At 36.5% G+C, this 22,965-nt stretch overlaps 2 protein-coding genes and 1 long non-coding RNA gene across 11 annotated transcripts; 2 read left to right on the top strand and 1 right to left on the bottom strand.

Annotated features, from left to right (window-relative positions):
* Positions 1-691: 691 nt before the first annotated feature.
* On the bottom strand, positions 692-13,824 carry LOC125209393 (LEAF RUST 10 DISEASE-RESISTANCE LOCUS RECEPTOR-LIKE PROTEIN KINASE-like 1.2). 9 transcript variants are annotated; one of them, XM_048108989.1, is made up of 5 exons: positions 13,039-13,824; positions 4,931-5,188; positions 2,542-2,574; positions 2,201-2,446; positions 692-2,063 (listed from the first exon to the last, which is right to left on the bottom strand). In XM_048108989.1, the coding sequence occupies exons 1-5, from the start codon at positions 13,802-13,804 to the stop codon at positions 1,108-1,110; spliced, it is 2,259 nt and encodes a 752-aa protein (XP_047964946.1). In that variant the 5' UTR covers positions 13,805-13,824; the 3' UTR covers positions 692-1,107. The 9 variants fall into 9 exon arrangements, with proteins under 9 accessions (XP_047964946.1, XP_047964947.1, XP_047964954.1 ...); XM_048108990.1 differs by lacking the exon at positions 13,039-13,824 and adding an exon at positions 6,748-7,441; XM_048108997.1 differs by lacking the exon at positions 13,039-13,824 and adding an exon at positions 6,748-6,879 and having other exon boundaries at positions 4,931-5,178.
* Positions 5,348-6,901, top strand: LOC125209423. Its single transcript, XR_007174323.1, has 3 exons — positions 5,348-5,922; positions 6,261-6,383; positions 6,762-6,901. It is a non-coding gene; the product is annotated as an uncharacterized LOC125209423 (long non-coding RNA).
* A 5,550-nt stretch (positions 13,825-19,374) lies between the features above and the next one.
* On the top strand, positions 19,375-22,473 carry LOC125209411. Its single transcript, XM_048109013.1, has 6 exons — positions 19,375-19,862; positions 20,519-20,733; positions 21,207-21,420; positions 21,518-21,603; positions 21,701-21,792; positions 21,906-22,473. The coding sequence occupies exons 1-6, from the start codon at positions 19,656-19,658 to the stop codon at positions 22,136-22,138; spliced, it is 1,047 nt and encodes a 348-aa protein (XP_047964970.1). The 5' UTR covers positions 19,375-19,655; the 3' UTR covers positions 22,139-22,473.
* The last annotated feature ends 492 nt before the right edge of the window (positions 22,474-22,965 follow it).

The following is a 22,965-nucleotide window of genomic DNA, read 5'->3' on the forward strand; positions in this document are numbered from 1 at the left end:
TCGGGTACCCGCGGATACCCGATCCGAAAATTTCGGGTACCCGATCCCGAATTTCCCAAAATCTAATACCCAATATTCGATCTGAAAATGATTCCGGGTACCCGAATACCTGACACGGGTATCCAGCCCCGAAAAATTGGGTATCCAGTCCCGATTTTGGACTTTTATTTTGTTTTTTTATTTTTTTAGGAAAATCAGCTAGAAACTTTTAAAAATACAAACTTGTAGTCCGAATTTGATAAAAACTTAAAGTAGTTCGAATTTAAGAGAAAAAAACTACTAGTACAAATTTTTAGAAACAAAAAATTCATAAGTTATAACACCCCTTATTCATCCATAATAAACATCACAATTCATACATTAACCCAAAATATGACTTAAGAGTGAAGGATTTTGGGAGTATATTTAATTATTTAATTTCTAAATAATAGAACAAATTATTTTATTAAATTTAAAATATGAAAAATCAGGTAATTCGAGTATACCAGATAATTCAAAAATCTTATATCCGAACCCGGTCCGAAACCCAAAAAATTGGATATCGGGTATCCAATTACCCGATATTTGGGGTTTGACACCTCTAATAGAAACTTTGAAAAGGTATAAATTAAAATACGTACCAAATTTGTAAAATAAGATAGAGAAAAAAAATTATTGGAATTAGTGTAAAGAAATTGTGAGATCCATTTCCTAAAAGTAAAACACGCGGATAATTTAATTTGACTTAAATTTGTAATGAGTCCATAAATATCCATTGGCTCGGGCGCTCGGCTATCCCATTGCCGGAGTCATGGATGGACTTACATTACCAACATATACAATTATACATCAATAACATATGCTAGTAGCAAAAAATAATCACATTGCCACCACCAATTGCTAAGGAAATACTCTACTAGCTAGCTCTCTTTCATCATATGCACATTCCCGCTGCCAATTGCTCAAAAATAGACAAGAAAAATACACATAGAACAAAGAAAGAATATATAAACCATTCTCACTCACTCACTCACTCACACACACACACACAAACACATATACACCATCTCATCCCCTAACACAAGTGTGATTCTTGATGTTGTAAGCCCACACCAACAACATCAAGAATCACCCGACCGAACTCGCCGTCGTCGAGGCGCTACTAATCCACGTGTCCGTCACCGCCGTCGGCGACGATCGATAAATCCTACTCTTCAGCAGCACCACCTCATCCGTCTCCGGCGACGGCGGTATCTTCCCGCCAGAATTCCCCTTCACCCCCTCGAAATCGCCGTCCCCTCCGCTCTCTATGTCGTGGAGGATCGCCACCACCTCCTCCATCGTCGGCCTCATGTCCTTATCCAGCTGCAGGCACCGGAAAGCCAGCTCCGCCACCGTCGTCGTCATCCTCGTCACCTCCGCGTCAGAGTTGTACCCGGTCGCCGGGTCGATCAGCTCGTCGAACGCGCATTTCTGGATCTTGCTCACGGCCAGGTTGGCCAGGTTGATCTCGTGCTTATGCCGGCTTATGTCGACGGCCGGCATGGACGAGATCAGCTCAATCAGCACGACTCCAAAGCTATAAACATCGCTCTTGTCTGTGAGTTGGTAGCACTGGTGGTACTCCGGGTCCACGTAACCCGGGGTGCCCTGGGGCGCCGTGGAGATGTGTGTCACGTCATTCGGGAAGAGCCGCGAGAGGCCGAAGTCGGCGACCTTCACGGAGAAGTTCGCGTCGAGGAGGATGTTGTTCGTCTTGACGTCGCGGTGGATGATGTCCGACTTGTGTAGGTACGCGAGCGCGGTGGCCGTCTCCCGCGCGATGGTCATCCGCATCGGCCACGTGAGGGGCGCCGAGGCGGCGCGCTGGCCATGGAGGTGGTCCGCCACAGTGCCGTTGGGGATGTACTCGTACACGAGGAGGAGCTCGCGGCTGCGCCGCGAGGTGCATCCGTAGAGCGAGACGAGGTTCGGGTGGCGGAGGCTCGTGAGGATCTTGATCTCGTTCAAGAACTGCTCCACTCGTCGGTAGTTGTGCTCGTAGAGTCGCTTGATCGCGACTTCTCGGCCGTCATGGAGCTTGCCTGGTTAAATTTGACCAAAAGCTAACGCACTTAATATGTAGGATAAATATTTTTTTAAAAGCAAATGTTCGGAACCAAATTTGGACTTTTAGTCTAATTAATTAATAACCCCTTTTTGAGATGAGTTGAGTGGTTACCGTAATAGACGGTGCCGAAGCCTCCGTCGCCGAGCTCTTTCGAAGGGTCGAAGTTGCCAGTGGCCTCGACGAGCTCGCTGTACGAGAAGATGGGAATGCCGAAGTTGAAGCTTCCGTCTTCGATATCCGCTTTCGAGGAGGGATCATAAGATAAGTTCCTTGAAAGAAGGTAGGATCCAACCTTCTTTTTCTTTCGCAGCCAAATATATAAGGCGCAGACAAGCAACAGAGCAGATCCAGGTATCACTGATTCATCATAAATCAAGAAATTATCAAGTTACATAAATCACAGAATTTGTATGCTTTTAATCAATGTGCGGAGAAAGAGAGAGTTAGCTTACATGTAGCTAATAATATCTTCCTCAAGTTATTTTCTGCAACAGAATTTAAACAAAGAAATCACCATTTCTGTTAGTTAGATTCATGCCAAAAAAAAATTGATGCAAACAACAAAACTAGGCATGGATTTAGAAATGTATAGAGCACAGACAGTCGATCCATACGGGTTAGAGCCAAAAATTTCCAGACACGAATAAACGATACCTCGTTTGCAGTAGAACGTGTTATTGTTGGCAGTGAGACACTGCCCTCCTCCATTGAAACAACCAACACATTCATCACAAACATCCCATTCTAGCGTAAAATTAGCAGTGATCATACTGAACAAATCATCTGAGTTTCGACTAGACCTCATAGGCAGCTGTACTAACCAACATCCTTCTGGAGCATCAATTTGCTCGGAAGGAGTACCATCGGACGATGGGATTTTATAGTACACGGGGTAGATACACTCTATCTTGCTATAGTTTTCGAAGTATTTATCAAATTTAGACATATCAGTAGGTTCGACGTTGCAGGGGAACAAGGTGAGATTAGGACTGAATGAGACTGAAATCGAAGGAGATCGAAGCAAGGACTGATTCATGAAAGAAAAGCAGCTTTTGTTAAGCAATTGAGCTTCAAGCTGAGGATCACGAATCAAGATTTTGTTTGATGAATCATAGTACTCCAAAAGAGTGTAACCAAGATTTCCACCACCTAAATGGATCACTTGATCATCCGAATCACAGCCATCAACAGCGATCAATCCGCAGTCGGGATCATCCGCTCTTGTTAATGGGAAGTTGAGAGTTTGATCTCCACACTTGAAGGATTCTGGGCATTTTGAATCAGCAGATTTGAAGAGATGAAGATGGAAAGGGAGGAAGAAAAAAAACAAGAGTGTGGTTGCATCCATTTAAGAGAAAATGAAGTTATTGTAAGAGAATTATGTTTTGGCTACTTTTGTATAGTTTTTGGTTCTGACAATTCTGTTGTTCTAATCAAACACGTTAATGGACTTTGGCAAATAAATTTCGTAGGAAAGATGTTTATTTCCTTTTTATTTTATCTAACAAAAAAAGTTAGTTAATGTGTGGTGGTTGAAGGTTGAATCAGTCTTGGCAAGAAGATTCCTAATTGATCAGCAATCATTGTCGCCAAAAAAATCTTAAATTGAATCGAATTGGTCAAGCAAAAAATCCCATTCTACAATCTAGACTCTATACTACACAGATTTCTCATCTTGATTAACTCTTCCTACAATTCCTCCAAATTTAAATAATCAACGAATGAATTCACCTAATTGTACCTTTTTCACAGATGAATTGATTCATGCTGTTATGAAGGCACTGCCCTCCTTGATGGAAACAGTTAGAACAAGCTTCGTAAACATTCCACTCTATAAAAAACTCAGCAGTCAATATATCAAACAATTGGTGGGCATCTCCTTTACTAGAATCTATAGGCAATTGAATCACCCCACAATTCGCAGGAATACTTCTCTCGTTTGCTGCAGAATCATCATCTGTTGTCGGGTCCAAATAATACGCGGTGAGAGGCCCGCCGCGTTGGTCGTGGAAGCTGAGGTAATTCTCGAAATAATCTTGAGAATTTCGATGGTTGGAGCAAGTGAAGAAGGTGAGATTTAAGGGGATTGAAATCGAAATAGAAGGGGATTTTGGGAGAGAGAGATTTGTGAAAGGGATGCACTTGAGCTGAGATTGATATAAGTGATGAAGATGAGGGTCGAAAACTTTGATTTGATTTGCTGAAATACTGCCTAGAATTTCATACCCCGAGAGACCTTCAGACATGATTACTGGGTTTCTTGAACCATTGCAGCCGTCAACCGTGATCAAGCCGCAATCGGGATTTTTGACGTCGGTAAATGGAATTTTAAGGGGGAAATGATCTCCACACTGAAAGGATTTTGGGCAATTGGAAGCTGCTAAATTTGGTAGATGAAGAAGATTATAAAAGAAGAGGAATGAGAGTAAAGAGGGCATGATTTCTATTTCCGTCTAGTAGATGAGAAGGGGTAAGATAGTGGAATTTGTGGTTTGTTTAATTGACTTGTGTTACTTTTCCAGTTCATCAAGTCGTTGATACTACTCAGATACACGGAACAATTGACTTGGAATGGGAACACTTAAGGTTAAACTCGTCCCAAATTCATCATTGGTTTATTGATTAACTAAAGGTGTTTTTGAAGTGGTCTAATCAAGAGAGTCTATGCAAGTAGATGATACCATTAGTACTACCAAATCATTGTGTAAGCAGCAGCTGCTGCTACGTGTACTGGCCAAACTGTAGAGTGATTAAATGATGCCTAAGGCTATTGAAGTTCGAGTCTAATATGGTGCGGTCTTTCAGTCTAAAATTGCAATTGCAATTAGCAAAAGAAAGTACCTTTATGGCAGTAGAACTTATCCCGGTTGTCACTATAACACTGTCCTCCTCCATGGTGGCATTCGTTACAATCTTGAGAAACATTCCACTCTAGAGTGTACTCACCAGTCAGGAGATGTAATAGATCAGCTGAGCTGTTGCCGGACTTGTAAGGTAGTCGACTGGGTACACAATCTGCAGTAGGCGGAGCATGATCCTGATGAGCTGGGGGAGGTTTGTAGTAGATAGTAGCGGTTTCACAGCGTGACCTGCAATAGCCTTGGAAATAAACTTCGATTTGTGGTAAGGCAGTTTGATTGTAGCATGTGAAGACGGTGATGTTAGGGGAGAATGTAAATGACACGAAAGGAGACTCGAGTGTTGACATATAAAAGGAAGTATAACACTTGGCTGAGTTCAGTGATTCTTGAAGCCATGTGTCGCGGATTAGGAATGCATTTGTGGATGTCTTTCGTAGAATTTGATGTGAAGATGTATTAAAATGTGTGCGTAATGTTGGATGTCCCTTTGCAGAATCACAGCCATCAACTAAGAGCAATCCGCAGTCAGGATCACTACTAACGGCAAAGGGAAATTCAAGAGAAAAGTTTCTACAGGTGTAGGATTTGGGACATTTGGAATGAGCTTTGAGTAGTAGAAGAAGAAGATGGCATAGCAGCAACATTACATACTTGCCAAGAGCCATTCTCTCTCTCTACTTGTGAAGTCTTGTGTAGTACGAGTTGTGTTAAATAATAATATGTTGAAACATGACTCCATCAAGTCGTTGGCTCCATTCATCACGCTGATTGACTGACTTAGTCTTCCTTCCAAATTCTAACATAGATATTCTTCTAACTAAGTTCCCTCTTTCACACTTCACTTGACTAGCATTTACCTACACTCCACCATTCCTCTCTTGTCCCATCCGAACCCCGTCCAACCCCAAGACCGGCCTACTCAGTAATGTGACCAAGCTAAAGAACGAGCACCATCAACATCTTTTAAGCCTGGTATGTTCCACATAATACGAATATTCAATAATCTAGCCAGTTCATAGTTTTATTTGAGGCCACTTATTTTTTCTGATCTAATAGCTACAGCCTGTTGAAAATGTGTGCACAAAGCCAACTCTTTCAACATCAAAGAAAAGATGAGAGGAAAAATATCTATTTTAGGCTAAAAAAAAACAGAGTCTCATACTTTTACGACAACGTACTTTAATCTGTAAGCAGCACGGTCTAGATATATCGCGGATATTATCTTAATTTCTTATAGTAGCAGCCAAATCAAAGGCAAATTTCATGAAGAACAACTGGCTGATTCTCTCTCTCTCTCTCATAACTGGCAGATAATATAGGTATGATTATGAGGTGTGACTCACGGAATAGCGAGATACAGCGAGGAGGTTACAGCTAACTAACTAGACCGGCCGTGGAAGCTTCTAGAAGGATGTTCTGTTTCTTCACTAGGGGTAAGAAGAAGTGTGTTTCTCAGTACTATATGCGTGTACATTACAAGAAACTACTTTCAGTAGAAAGTCTTTGCTCAATGACTTCTTCAGAGGAAGGAGTTCATTAGTAAAGGTTTCAGTAGCAACCATTGCTACTGAAACTTAGCAGAGCAAAGAGAGTGTGAGAGCAGGCAGTAGCTCGTGCGATAAGCTAGTTATAGAAAGATAGCACACTGCTTATAGCATAAGTTAGTATGATGTTGTGAAACACGAGCAGCTCTCTCGTTTGGATGCAGATCTTTACGATCAAACCACGTAACCTATTGTCTCTGTTGTTTTTTCGCTCGTGTGTGATTGATTCTGAGATTGAAGCATAACAAAGTACCTGTTTTTTCGCAGTAGAACTGGTTCCGGTTGTCTGCAAGACACTGGCCCCCTCCCCGGTAGCATCGATCACAATCTTCCGACACACTCCACTCCAAACTGAAACTATAAGTCAACATCTCCGACAGTTGTGTCGAGTTCACATCAGACTTCACAGGCAACTGAGTCAAGGAACATTCACGAGGAATCACCCCGTTATGACTCTCAGTTGCCGGAATTTTGTAGTACAGAGTGGAGGCATCACACTCTTCCCTCCTATAGCTTTCGAAATACTCTTGTATTTCGTCGTTGCTACTCTTATTAAAGCACGCGAAAAACGTGATGTTAGGGGAGAATGTGAATGAAACCGAGGGAGATTGAGGCAGAGACACATTCATGTAAGAGAAGCATCTTGGTGATTCCAATAATGTCTGAAGCAAGAAATCAAGGATTGTGAATGTGTTATTTGATGGCTGGTTTAGGATGTATTTTGCTGAGGTTGAAGCTCCTATATGTAACCGTGGATGTTCTTCTTGAGAGGTTGAATTGCAGCCGCCAACTGCGAACAATCCGCACCCGGGATCACGGATATCGGTGAATGGAAACCGGAGAGTGAAATTTCTACAAGAGTAGGATTCTTTGCATTTGGAGTGAGATTGAGGTAGAAGGAGAAGGCACAATAACAAGAACAACACATGTTTGCTAACAACAACCATTCTCTCTCTTGATTGATTGATTAGGTGGTTTAAGTTTAATCAAGTTTTGTTTAAATAAAGGCATTTGTTGATTAATTAAGTCATTGGCTCCATCCATCAAGCTTTTGACTTGTTCATTTTTTTTTCCCTAGAAACTACATGAAGAAAATACCCTAGCTAATTATAATATTCCACTTTTTAACTTCTAGTATGAATGTATGATTTAACACTTTGAATTGGTCTATGAAGCAAAAGTTCCCTAAGACTTCAAACACACTTCTCTTGTGTCTTGTTAGATATGTGTCATGGAAATTAGTAACTTTCTCTGTTTTCGTTACTTGAGTAATATTTTATTAGCAAAAAAAAAACACTGAATGCACATACCTTAATTCTCATCTACCAAAGAAATACATCAAATGACTTGGGATGAAGGAAGTAGATATTTGTGAGGAGTTTTTAAAACTAACACCCCGATATAGTGGAATGTATTTTTATGTAGGATATTTGAATTCTTTTCAGTTTGTGGACTTGTATTTTCTAGTCTTGATTCAAACATTAGTTTATGTACAAAGTTGCCTTTTTTTCTATTATAGTTATGGATGATAGCAACTTGGTTGAAAATTTGGTTAGGTCGGCCGCACTCTTTCCACATAAAAAACAAAACCATAAGATATGCATGGAATTGATGTGATCAAAATTTAATAATTGAAAATAGTGCACTATACTCGCTAACATAATAAGCAAGTAGTATATTATTTATTTAAAATATTATTCTTAAATTAGAGCAATATCATAATTTTATCCCACATTTGCAAAAATTACAAAGGGATGTACTACTTGATTTTGTTATTCACTTAATTGTCTCACGTCAAAACTATCAGCCAACAACTTAAGAGCAATTTTGACGATTTTACATTATTTATAAAATCGTTTTCAAGTTTTTAAGGAATATTCCTTATTTTAATTTCATTGGGTCAGCAGCGGTTTAGGTGTCAAGCGGGAACTGAACCACGAATTGAAAACCTTATTTGCGGTTCTAGTTTTGAACCTAAGATAGGCAATTTTTTTGCCCATTTGGGTTTTTTGGTCAAGGTTGATTTTCTCGATTTTTGCCGATTTCAGATCGAAACCACTGCTAAATCATTGGTTCGTGGTTCGAAAAGTGTTACAACCAAAATCGAATTGGCAGAACCTACATACCCGTTCCATTTAAATTAGAAGCATCGGTTACCAATTAAAGTTCTAAACCAGAACCAAAGCACCGGTTATCATTCCAACCGGAACCGTTAATCTGGTTCTGTGCAAACCGGCGGTCCGGTTGGTTTGAGTAAGCTATCACTTATATTTAATTTACTTAAGTGATAATTAGTCTCAAACTAACTATAAAATAAATCGATAGTACTAGTATTTTGTTATATCTAAGCCAAGATATGAAATTAAGCTAGAACATTACCTCGTTCTCTACGGCAGTAAAACTGATTGCTGTCGTTAGTGAGACACTGCCCTCCTCGCTCATAACAATCATAACATTCTTCAGATAAACTCCACTCTAGAGTGAAATTCGAACTAAACAAATCGAACACATCACCAGAGAAATTTTGGGCAGACCTAAATGGCATTTGATTCATTGTACATCCCGATCCTGGAAGCACATCATCAATTACCGCAGGAGCTTCCTCTGTCGCTTCTCTCTTGTAATAAATCTCTAAGATATCGCAGCTTATATTCTCGTAGTCGTAGTGCTTGAAGTAATGTACAACTCTTTGACTCGAATTGAAGCAGTTGAAGGTGGTGAGATTAGGAGAGTACGAAAACGAAACCAGAGGAGATTTTGGCAGCGATACGTTTGCGAAGGAGTTACAGCTTCTTCCATTGAAGTAGTTTGCTAGAACAGTATCGTGGATCAGAAATTTGTTGCCGTCTCTGCCCAGAAGATCCATCGGATATTCTCGTAGATAAATTAGTGGATTTTTGTGAGGGAGGCTGCAATTGACTTGGATTAATCCACATTTGGAGTGATTTATATCGGTGAAGGGGAATTCGATGCTGAAATCTCTGCAGGTGTAGGATTTTTCGCATTTTGATTCAGCTTTGATCAGAAAAAGAAGGAGATGGAGGAGGAAGAAGATGAAGTGGTTTTTTATTGGAGGAGCCATTTTTAAAAACTGAAATATGTTTTGTGTCCTTATTTTATAATTGGTGCCTTATTTGTGTAATAAAGGTGCTTGACTTTGTCTAACACGCTGTTTGACTGGAGTTGGAAATTTGTGGTGGAAATGGAATACAGAGAGTCTACTTTATGCCAATTGTGGGCATTGCTTTCATTCAGTTGGAAAAAAAGGAAAATATTATTCAGTCTAGTCAGCGTCATATTCTTAATTTATAAGTTATAGTACTATATAAATAAAATATTTTCTTCATCAATAAAAAATAGTCTCATGAAAGAGCAAGTTTTAGTGAGCAATAAAGAAGTAAAAAAGAGAGAATGAAAATAGATAAGAGGAAGAGGAAAAATGGTAAAAAAAAATAGTTTTTGTAATGAAAATAAGACTATTTTTTTTGGAGAGTTTGACCATATGTACCGAATTCGCATTTAGCAGAATCTAAATCGGGTTCACGGATTAAGGTGGAAAGTCTATCAGCAGCCGTGGTTATCTGAGTGCAACATTCTTTTCGATTTATGATAAAAGAGAGAAGTCAAAATAAAATAGGACAAAGTACGTAATTGACTCGCCTATTGCACGGAATTGTCGAATAGTATATAGATTGGGTTGGAAAAGATTGGTCTGGGACAGTTTCGTTGGGCTGGGCTAGAATTGTATATTTGGGCCTCATAATTTTAGAGGCCCATCCGGAAAAGAACATATACTTGAGCTAATTTTTGGGTTGAGTTGGAAAATGCGTTTTCAGGCCCAATATATTTCCAGAGTTAAGACGGAATTCGACCTATGTTCTAATTGAACTAACAAGAAATTAAGTTAAATACCTAATGACTTTTTCTATTACCATTAGATTTTGGGATAGAGCTTCGTAAGGGTTTAGTTTATCTCACCGTCACATATCAGATACGCTTCCTAGGAATGTCTTGTTCAAAGCCGACCGCTAATTATCTTTGTTGGCCGGGTACGATTCCAACTTTTGTGGAATTGAAACCATTGGCAGTATCAAAAACCTAACTCTCGTAAAATCTAACAACATATGATACTAAATACTAATTTCATCCAAGCAATATAAACACGTGAAAGAAAAACACAAGGATACCGGCTTTATCAAATATTAGCATGTTGGTGAGACAAACAAAAAAGCTTAATATTGAACACAAATGAAAAAAAAATTAGCAAATTATAGTTACCTTCTTCCTTGCACTTGAATTTATTCGAATTGTCACTAACACACTGCCCTCCTCGACCATAGCAATCATAGCATTCTTGAGAAACATTCCACTTCAAAGTAAACTCAGCACTCAACATATCAAATAGCTCACGAGTAACTGAGTTCGATTTCGCTGGTAACTGAACCATCGAACACATGGCAGGAACACTACTATTGTTTGGAACATACTGTGTACTATAATAGACTGTTGGAGGGGCTTGACAACTAGTATTGTAGTGGTGGTTATGGAAATAATCTTGGACATTTGGATCAATAGTAGCATTCCAGCATGTGAAAAATGTGATATTAGGGCTAAAACTGAATGAAACAAAGGAAGATTGAGATAGGGATAGATTTTGGAAATTGTTACAATTCTTGTCCTTCAAGCTCCTTTGGCGGGAACCTTCGTAAATCGTGAACTCATTCGTCGATAAATTGTTTTTCCCTACAAATTGGTACTCTCCCCGCCCGAGGTCGGGCTGTTCAGGGCTAAAGCAAAGGCGAGATGATTCTGAATCACAACCGTTAATGAAAAATAATCCGCACTTGTTATTTTTAGTAGAGGTAAAAGGGAAACTCAATATGCCTAGATTTCCACGTCGGAAAGATTTTGGACATTTGGAATCAATTGGGGGGAAATGGAGATGGCATGAGAGTAAGAAAAGAAAAATATTTGTTTTGCCCATGACTAAATGTATTACTACACTCAAAGAAGGCTACTAAGCTCTTTATATAGAATGGAACTAAGAAAGTGGGAGAATAGACCATTTTGTACTCTAGTTGACTTGGAAATTAATTTATAGTGGAAGACCATGGTAAACCATTGTATTACCTGAAGTAATTTTAATTTTTTTTATCATGAGAATAACCGAATATTTTGCTTCTCACAAAATAAAAAATATACTAAATGGTGTGAATTGTGAGATTGACTCAGTCAAATTTTGTGGCGCGGAGCATTATCTACATCTAAACAAATCAGAACCAGCTCTAGTGGACTATATATTTCTCTCTCTAAAATTTTTTACTAGAACTATATTTTCCCAACTCAATCATTAGGAGTAATTCCCCTTAAAAACGTCTCTTGAATTTGACACAGTCGCAATCCATATTTTGTCAACTACGTTGATATGATTTGTAATGGGGCCATTAATAGTATAACCTTGATTTGATTATATGTTTGACTATAGTAATATTAAGAGTCCACTTTAGCTCGTCTTAAATTTAATTACACATAAATAATACTTTCTATATCTCATAATAGATGTCACGATTTTCTTTCTTTTTCCTCTCACAAAAATGTCACATTTCCTTTTCTTTTATTAATATAATATGTTGTTTTCTCTTTCCACTTAACACATAAAATAACATCTCCTAAAATCTCGTGTTAATCCATAAATATATTATCTATTATGGGACGGAGGGAGCATATTCTAGCAATCAAAATGGCTTGACTCGTACTATTGTAATTGTCCTAATTTGAGCCAATCAAAATTATTCAACCCGACCCAATGGGCTACCCTAATTTCAAGCCCCTCGACATGCATGAAAGTGTTTTCCTACCCGATCTAGGCCGATCTACATAGGATTTGTAACCTATTTTCTAGCTACTAGACATTACGTTCTTCCCCTTTGGTTCGAAACGTTACATAATATAACTAAAAACTCAAGCGAAAACAAAGGTAATTAATGCCAAAACCACTATTGCAGTGACTCGAAATCTAGTTTTTTTTCCTTATCCACTATTAAGGTAATTATGATCTATCGGATGGAAGAGGAGCGTCTTATCAATTAAGTAACTTCATCGACAAAATAATAGTACAATCTAGTTCTCAGTGCCCAATAATGTTTCATAGCTACTTTCGTGGTGATATGAAATACCGACTCTCTTGGATGGAGGAGAATTATCTTATCAGCTAGATTGCACTTCATCGTCATAATAATAGTAGTACAATCTAATTCTCGATGCAAGGATGCATCAATTCTATACGACGTATCGTCGAATGACAACTTTTCTAGAGTTTCACATATTGATAAAATCTATGTTACTTAAACCAATCAAATCTAAACATCCAAGATTGATAAAATTAAATACCTAACTATAGCCCAAATTCAACTTTATGCCAACAAAAATCATGCACAATTAGGATAGAAAATCGCACAGAAATCAATCAAAAAACTCCAGCACAGAAAAAAAGCATAAACTGAACTTACTTAAAAAGGAAAGAAATCAAGAGAAAATATCTCACCCGGTTTGCAGCTCCTCGAATGCGGCCGATCGGGGCAGAAACACCTAAAATGGAAAGAACTCTCATTGAAACCGCACCGCCCGCCGCTCTCTCGGCAATCGCTACAATCACTCGCCGTCCAATTCATCACAAATCCCCTCCTCAAAACCGCCGTAACATCCACCACTTCATCCTCCCTCTCATCCGCACTCAGCTCCGCACGTGCCACAACGCTCTCCTCGCACGTGCCAATCGCTCTCCCCCAATCCTCATTGCCAGCAAACATCGCCAAATCAATCTCGTCGCTTCTCTCACTAGAAACATTGCAATTGCCGATTCCATACCTCCGCACCTCTTCGCTCACGTTTTTGCAGCCGAAAAACAAACCGAATTCCTCCCCGCCGGAGTAATCGAATCTGCCGTTGGGGAGAGTCGTGTTTCGGATCAATCTCCGAGAGCAGCTTCCGATCGACGAAGCCAGCAACGCTGCGGCGTTGAAGACGCGGAGAGATCGGTTTTCGTAGAAAATGTCTTCGATTATGTACTCGTTTTCCGAGAGACGGAGAATCGGAAATCCGTTGGTGCTGCAATCGATCGCGAAGCCTGGGTAGCCGCAGTAGGATTGCTGCGATGGGAGGAAGAATGGGAAGCTGATGTTGGGGCCGCCGCCGCTGCAATTTTGCGGCGCGCAGGCTTCGAATCGGAAGTCTGCGGCGCGGCAGATTTTGGATAAGATGGTGACGAGGAGAGAGAGTGTGAAGGGAGAGAAAGCGTGGTGTGTTTTCATGACTAATTTCTTGGTGAAGAAGATGGAGGGAGACTGTATATAGGTGTTGAATTTTTTTTAATTTTGTTTAATTGGGAAAAATTTTGCGTCTGCCTAAAATTTGGACTATTTAGGAATTTACTGAATTAAATGGATTAAATATTAGTAGAAGGTGAAATATTATAGAGTTGCATGAAATTGACTAATCTAAGCTCTGACCATTTTGGGCGACCGTTTTGAATATGGAAGGTGTTAAATAGGATTATAATTTATATGTATTTGGATAAATTAGTGTTTCTATCGTAAAAATATTATTTATATTTCAGTAATTTTTTGATATTTTTAAAAGAGTAAATCTCTCGTACACTCCAAACATCGTGGGAACTAATTATCAAAATTAAATTATTGCCCGAAATAAATCAGAATTAAGTGTTGCAAACACGATATTAAAACATTGGTCACACTATGTGTCTATGCGTACATAAATTTTGTCTTTCTTAAATCTTCGATACATAACTAAACTTTTATCTTTCTTAAAATTTATGTCAAGTCAAAATGAGATATTTCATTCAGAGTAATACTCCCTCCATCCCACATAATTTGAGACACTTTGACCCGGCACGAATTTTAAGAAATCTAATAAAAAGTAAGTTGAAAAAGTTGGTGGGATATGAATCCTACTTTTAAAGTATTAGTTTTATAATAAAATGTGAGTAGGAATATATTAGTGGAATATGGGGTCCACTATCAAAAATGGTAAAAGTGAAATAGACAAATTATGTGGATGACCCAAAATGGAATACTGTCTCAAATTATGTGGGGGGGGGAGTACTATATTTTGTATATTTAAATTTTAGTATTGTATATTTTGCATATTTAAATTGTAGTAATATTAATGTTTAATAGGATTTATGTCGAGTTAAACTGAGATACTTCGTCGAGATACTTTGTCGGATCAAACGACTATTATATAGGGGAATGTTTTAATGAGATTTGTGTGGCCAAAGTGAATGGGAGGAGATGGATGTCTAGTAGGTCCATGAAATAAGAATATTGTCAAGTTGCCTTCTATAATAAAAAGTTGGATTCAAATTTAGAATGAAATTTGACTTTCAAATTTGTTTTTTAGTGGAATATTTTTATTGTAATACATATAAATATAACACAAACAATTTAGAATATTGTACTCCTAGGACATAGTCATTGACTCCTTAATTAATCTATCAATAGTCAATAGACATATTTTTATTTTGGTAGGTAAAAAATTTAGTCTTTGTTATTTTATTTACATGATATAACTATGTTTTTTCTCTATCTAGTTACAACTTCAAGTACAGTAATATATTAAAATCACTTTTCCCTTTCATAATTACTAATTTTAAATTAAATTTAAATTAAAACTCATAGTACTATTAGAACTATGAATAATAGATTAATGGAGCATTATTTTGAATTTTGACTATTTGATTCCTTCTTTAGGCTATCCTTTATTCCGTTTTCAATAAATTACTATCAGTTGCACGATTTGCACGTTAAAGTAAAATTAAATAATAGTATTTCAAAAATAAACAATTTGTAGTATATGTATCTACTCCATGATGGAAGACTAGCCACATCTCTCCATATGCAAATTTAATCAACTAGGCTACGTTAATTTATGGGAAATATTTGATCCTAATGTTTCCAAATAAACTTTTGTGTGTTAGTTCACTTAAATTTTTTAAGGAGTTGGTGTTGTATATTTTATAGAATAATGAATTACTGCACCAATTTGACCACTCAAAGAATTAGAAATTAGTAAAGTATGATATTCAATTTTCTTTGTGCAAAATCAATACTCCATCTTTTATTGATATAATGAGGTTAATTCTCCACTAGGGGGATGGAAAGCATGAAGACAATGAATAATTGCTGTTTTCTAGCCATAAGCATCTACAACTTAAAAATTAATAGTGTAATTAATTAGTAATATGAATTATAAGTTTATAATCATTGTGTGAGACTATAGATAAGTATATAGTCCATAGTGATATTATACTCATTCGTGAATCATTATTTCAAATGAACACGTATCCACCACAAAAACTGATTAAGTAGATAAAAATAATATTGGCAAATTAGAAAATGTCAAAATGATATGCAAATACAAGACGTTTTTCCACTTGGTCCTGTCTACATAATAATGGTGCAAGTCAATTTTGATCACACTTCTACTATTTTCAAGGGAGTAATCAATTATTAAAAAATATAGTCTTTGATAAATGTATGTGCATATTTTATACATATTGGGACGTATTTTGTGAAAAAATAATACTTAAATCAAAAAAATATTATCAGAGTATTTAAGTTGAGATTTAACTTGAATATGCACTTTATTTCTTTTATTTCTTTTTTATTTCCCTTCATTCATAATGATAATTAATTTTTTGTTGAAAAACCTATATCTGACTTTATGAATTTTGATTTCCACAGCCTCTATATGGGCCTAAGTTTCAAACTTTAATTAGATTAGTGATGATGGTTGATGGCTTCATGTAGAGAGGACTTTGCTTTCTTCATTTATAGTAATACCGAAATATTGAAAACATGTCAAAACCTTTTGAAATTTAGGGTTTGTATTATTATTCCACTGTTCTACTCATCTACGTTTGTACATTTTTTGGTGTTCGATTTCTCAATATTAAATTGACACATGATTACCCTATATTAAATTGACTGAAAATTAATTTTGTCATTATGAAGAAGACCAGACACATAACTCATGACTAATAGCAAACCACACATTTAACGAAATATTATTATGAAAGATTGATTTACAAAGGAGTATATAAAATATTATGCAATGAAAAAGAGTTCAAAGTAATGATTTTAAATGGAAGAATTGTGTTTAAATTTTCTAGCTAAATGAACTATTTGCAAAGAAGTAAAGCCCAATAATTCTCACTGTATTAATGGGTTTAAATTTCAATTATTTCGTGGAAAAAGCCCAATAACATATTTTTCGTGCAATGATTTTTAAATTTAATATTTACATTTATCAAAATAAAAGAAAGAAGATTAAGTACATTTTGATTCAAACTTTAATCAGTGTGATGAAACCCGATTTTTATTGTAATACTTAAACCTTATATTTAATATTCTAGTTGGATTTTTTTATTTATTTATTTAGAATTCTTTATTGTACCATTTGTGATTTTCTCATTTTCAAAATTATTTTTCCACGTCCGCCCCCCGTTACATATCTTCTTTATAAATGATAGAGACTGAGACATTTCATCAATAATGAAAATCATTGTTTACAAACCAAGTTGGCAAAACATATATAACAAAATATCACTCTCAAAAACAGGAAAATACAAAATAATTAAAGAAATAATATAAAATGACAAAAGTCATTTTCCTCCTTGATCCAATCATCCAAATGGATATGCTATTTTCCACCTTGATTTGTTTTAAAGTTGATCTTGTTGTACCTTGTGGTGCAACATTCACTGACAAAAATGAAGAAACATACAAAGAAAGAATCTATAGAGGATATACCGAATAATTCATGGTTCTAGATTTATTATCATTGCCCCTCACTATTTAGTTACATCTTATCTATTACTCAATTCTTCTCAATTCGTCCCGATTAAGAGTCACACTTTTCCATTTCGGTCTGTCCCCCATTAAGAGTCACACTTTCTATTAACTATATTTGTTACACACAAAAAGTTAAAGAGGTTAAACATTCAACTATCTAACTCCATTTATTTTACACATTCAAACACTTCATTAGCATCTGTGTCCGATCAAAATATGACTCTTAATTGGGGATGGATGAAGTATTACTATATAAAACATTACAGATGATCAAAATTTATTCCAACCTAACATAATCATAATAGGTTCAAATGTTTAATTATAACGTGTGATAAGACATTGATAAGTTTTTTATTAACAATTCATTAAAAGTCAAGATCAGTGATAAAATATTTTTTTTTGGTATCAATTAACTATAAAATTTGTAATTTATATTGGGTTACATGTAATTAACTGTGAATATTAAGGCGCTAGTTATCTAAACTTTGAGATGTCTAGTTGTTATGAGTAGGTTATAAATACGTATGACAAATTATGTGCGTCAGTTGCGATATGAATATTACACGATATATCAAATCCGAACAATCTACGATAATAAACTCTTGATAGGAACACGACACAACACATATAGACATAAAAAATAGATTGCATATGACACAACAGTTATATAAAATCTAACATTTTCGAGATTAGAAGAGTATAACTCAAATAAGCTCACACTTTTAAATATTGAGGATAATGAATTGTGTAAATCCGACACGAGTCCAACATAAAATTATAATTTTTATCCTATTATTACGAATATGATAGTAATACAATAATTTCATATATCTTCATCTCGTGATTTTGTATTGTATTCAAAATTGTCAATCTTATTATAATTACATTTACATGTGTACCTATATTTTTTAAGTTGGTTCAAAATCATGACTTGACCAAAATATAAGAGTATACATGCAAATATTTCTTAATTTAATTGTACATTTGACCAGTATTGGCTGCCACCACATATTAATAATATACTAATGGGACCCATTGGTCGGCTAACTAAGATAATTGAAATTAGTAGTACACCAAAGCCTGAACATTTAAAACATACTTATAAAGTAAAATGGTATAATTTCATATCTAATAATAGGTCAGATTTATTATACAAATTTATATAGTAAACTTTGATTCACTATGCAGTTTCTTGCAGCAATAAAACATGTTTAAAATACTAAATTTTTTTAATGCCAACACGATTTTCACATGCAAATCTATCAATTATCTTTAAACCCACAATTAATTATTTTATACAAATCAAATTAATTGTGTTTGGTGAACCAAAACCCTACTTGGATGCAAATGGGTATAAAAAATTTATTTCTTCTTAATCCGAAATAATGGTGCATTTTCCATTTTTCGTGTCACATTCAATTTCGCAATTTCATTTCTGATATATAGTACTAGTAGTACTTTTTATTTTGTACACATTAATTGAATAGATATTATTTTTTTCAGTTAAGATAATTCAAAAGTAGGTAGGAGTAGTAATTTTTATAAATTCCTTCTAATTCATGTATACATTTGACTTTTATGCTGTATTAAGTATCTAAATCTCAACCCTAATTAGCAAAATTGAATGCTGTTTTACCAGCATTTATAATTAAAATAGAACAAAAATTTATGAGTAAATTAAAACAATTTGCTAGTGTAATACTTCCTCCGTCCGCGAATAAGAGTCTCATTTTTTTCATTTTAGTCCGTCCAAGAATAAGAGTCTCGTTCACTTTTACCTTCAACTAATTCATTCACATTCAGATTTCATTTAAAATTAATATATATAAATGAGACCTATTCCTTAAAAAAAAATTTCATCCAGTTTCTTAATATTTATTAAAATCCGTGTTATTAAAAAATGAGGCTCTTAGTAGACACAAAGGTAACAAATTTTTATCTCTCCTTTTTTCAATTACTATATAAATAATTCATTTCATTTCTCCACACACATTTCCTCTCTCTATACTCACAAATACGTTTGCTCTTTCTCTCTCTAAACACACACATACAAACAGTCTCTGTGTGTCTCTCCATCTCTCTCTGTAGAGCTTGAAATTGATTTTTTGATCGGAGGAAACCAGCATTGCTCTGCTCTAACTAGCTTCCGCAGCTGCTAGACAAGGAGATACGTCGTGTTACGGCGGCATATGCCTTTTCAGCTAAATTGATACAGATAGCTTCGCGGATACCACAAATTGAATAGTTTAATCGGTAGATTTGACTTTTTTGTGTTAATTTGGGGGAAAGCATGTTGGGGGCAGGAGTGCAGTTTAATAGGAGTAGAAACGGCGACGATCGGTTTTCCACCGCCGCCAAGGCACGTCGGAGCCAAAATTTCACGAGAGTTCAGAGCCCGAGCGATGAGTTGCCGACGGCTGAATCGTCGTCTGTTTGTAATCTGGAGAGGTTTTTGGAATCAATCGCTCCTTCGGTCCAGGCGCAGTATTTATCTAAGGTTTTGTTCTGTTTTTTGCTCGTTTTTCAAATTAATTGAGCGATATGAAATTCGCGATTGATTTATTGAGAAAAGGATGGTTTAATTTAAAGTAGAGGTTGTTATTTTTATTCTCGAATTTGATGGAATTGGTCTGCAAATTATGCTTTTTTTTACATAACTTTGTGTTTAGAGTTTAATTGGGCGGAAGCTTCAAGCTGCTGCGCTTTAGCCAGCAATGCTGCTTTAATTGTGGTTGTAATTTGTGATTTTAAAATGTAGAGAGTTATTAGTATGATTATTGTTGTGTAACTGCTGTCGAATTAGAATATCCATCATTAATTTCGATTTATTGGTTCATATTGTGAAATGGATGAAAATTTTCAGTAGGATGTTAGAATTGATTGGAAGTTTTCATATTGTGATTCATAGTCTTTGATCAATAATTTTGATAACTTCGTGCCTAATAATTTAATTCTGGAAATGATGGATATAATTGCTGTTTGATGTATTACTATGTGATTTTACCAAAAAAAGACCTTGTCAATCTGTTCTTGTAAGTTACTTTGCTGCCAATTCAAGTGTAACTGATCAAAAGTCAGAACTGATTACTTGAATGGCTGAATCTGTTCCTGCTCTTGTCAAATACTTTACGAGTGTCTGTATAAATGCTGCAGATGACAATGCCCAGGGACTGGAGAATATGTAATATTGAGTTTCAGCCATACTTTTTGCTTAGTGATTTATGGGTGGCATTCAAGGAATGGAGTGCTTATGGCGCGGGAGTACCTTTGCTACTAAATGACAGGGATAGCGTGATTCAGTATTACGTTCCATATTTATCAGGCATTCAATTGTATGGCAACCTTTCAATGAGTACGACAAAGTTGAGGTACCTTCTTTTGGATCTCAGATTTCTATCAAAAATATCTCTGCTTGTTGAGAGATTATTGTTGAATTTGAGGCCTTTAATATTGTAACCAGGAGGCCGCGTGTCTAGTTTAGTGATGTGTATGATAAAGGCGGCTTCCTCCCTTCTTAGCTGTTTCCCGCATATGATAAATCTTTATGAGCTTAGCCTACTCATTTATGCTTGAAATTATCATATCAAATTAAGAGCAATGAGTGACTTCTAAGTTTCAGAATTTCAGCAAACAAGTGGGTATTTACAATCAAGCCTAATGTCACAAATATGTGCCTTATGCGGTACTTAAGGCAAAAGAAACATATATTTGACCCTTTTCACAAGCATTTTGTGCTTAATACAATGTGGCACTGGTCGTTTGTATTTGCAGCCCATGAATTTACTGACTGTGGCGAATGACTTCTGATGCACTTTTCCCCATTTTATTGATCTATGTGTAGTCGACTTGGTGAAGAAAGTGATGGAGAATCTTTTAGGGATTCTTGTAGTGACGGGAGCAGTGACAGTGAACTAGACAGAGTTGATTCAGGTGGCAAGTCTCCCAGAGAAGGCTTTTCAAGTGATGATGGCGAATCTGGAAGCTCAGAGGGCAGCTTGTTGTTTGAGTATCTTGCACGGGATCAACCATATTGTAGAGAGCCTTTGGCAGACAAGGTCAGTTGTCTCTTTGATATTCTCTTAGTATCTTCTTCACCTGAGATGTGATTCTCTCTTTTGTTTCTCAAATCGTATTATGTTGAAATCTCTACAGATATCTGATCTAGCTCGTGACTTCCCCGAACTTACCACTCTGAAAAGTTGTGATCTGCTTCCTTCCAGTTGGCTTTCTGTGGCCTGGTACTTACCCCTTTGTTTAAATTGAATCCGTCGAACTATCTCAAGTTGTTATTCCATGCTTCATGCTCACCCTATGTTTATCAATGATCATATCTAGGTACCCAATTTACAGAATACCAACTGGGCCAACTCTCAAAGATTTGGATGCTTGCTTTCTAACCTTCCATTCTCTTCATACCCCCATGACAGGTAGACGGTAGCTATTATGATGCGCGTTTTTTTCACCCCCGCCACAAATTTAAAAACATGCACATATGTAGTGCTTTTATAGTGATCTAAGAATAGGCTGTCTCAATTTGCAGGAAATGAGGCTGTGCATCCTCTAGTCGTCACTCCTCCATCCGAAAGTGATGGTGTTTCACAGATTTCGCTGCCGGCTTTTGGCCTCGCCTCATACAAATATAAGGTTTCACTATGGACTCCAAATTCAGGAAATCAGCCCGAATTAGCAAATTCTCTCATGCAAGCTGCTGATGATTGGCTGAACTCACTCCATGTCCACCACCCAGATTTCTCATTCTTCTGCCGTAGGTAAACTTCATTGCAGTTCCCCCTCCTTCGCCATCGCCTTCTTCTTCATCCCTTCATAAACATGATGCTGATGCTGCGGGTGCGTTAGATTCTACAATGAACGCCAACCAAATGCCGTTGTAGAGCTGTTAAAAACTACGCGATGACGCGAAAATAAATTTTGGTATGCTGGCTGAACTCTAGCACTTTGCTGGTTGATGCTCTGTTTTTTTTTTTTTTTGCAATTTGTATTATAGAACAAGCTGTGGTTTTTTTTCTCGTCATGGCTATACGATGTAGACTTGTAGGTTTTATCAAACCATTTCTGCATTTTATGGGGAGTTTATAGAGAAACTGTAACCAAATGTTGAGCTTAGTTTTTGTCACTTGTAACTAAATGTTCAAATTAGGCCCACCTGACGGTCTAGGGAGTGGGGGCAGCCGCCCCCTCCCGCCACCCCAAATTGCCGGGGATACTATGTTTTTCCGTGATTTAAAAAATGGTGGTGTTGACGTCGAGGGATACTTGGAGATCTATACGTAGTTGTTACGCTTCTGCAATAGATATCTCGACTAAGCATACGTTAATGAGATTTTTAGGTATCCTAACTTAGAAGACGTTAGTGAGATTTTTAGGTATCTCGACATAGAATACGTTAGCGAGAGTTTTAGATATCTCGACTTAGAAGATATTAGTAAGATTTCAATGGTAGTATCTAACTTTCACAATTCAACAAATTGGTGGATTGAATGTTATATCTTGTGTTGTGAGTTTTCTACCTCAAGGTTTTTACAAGAACTCCAAATTAGTAGTAGTAATTTTTTGCCACATTATATATACCCTTTCAAAGT

Source organism: Salvia hispanica, chromosome 3 (genome assembly GCF_023119035.1).
Source record: "Salvia hispanica cultivar TCC Black 2014 chromosome 3, UniMelb_Shisp_WGS_1.0, whole genome shotgun sequence".
NCBI classification, from domain to species: Eukaryota; Viridiplantae; Streptophyta; class Magnoliopsida; order Lamiales; family Lamiaceae; genus Salvia; species Salvia hispanica.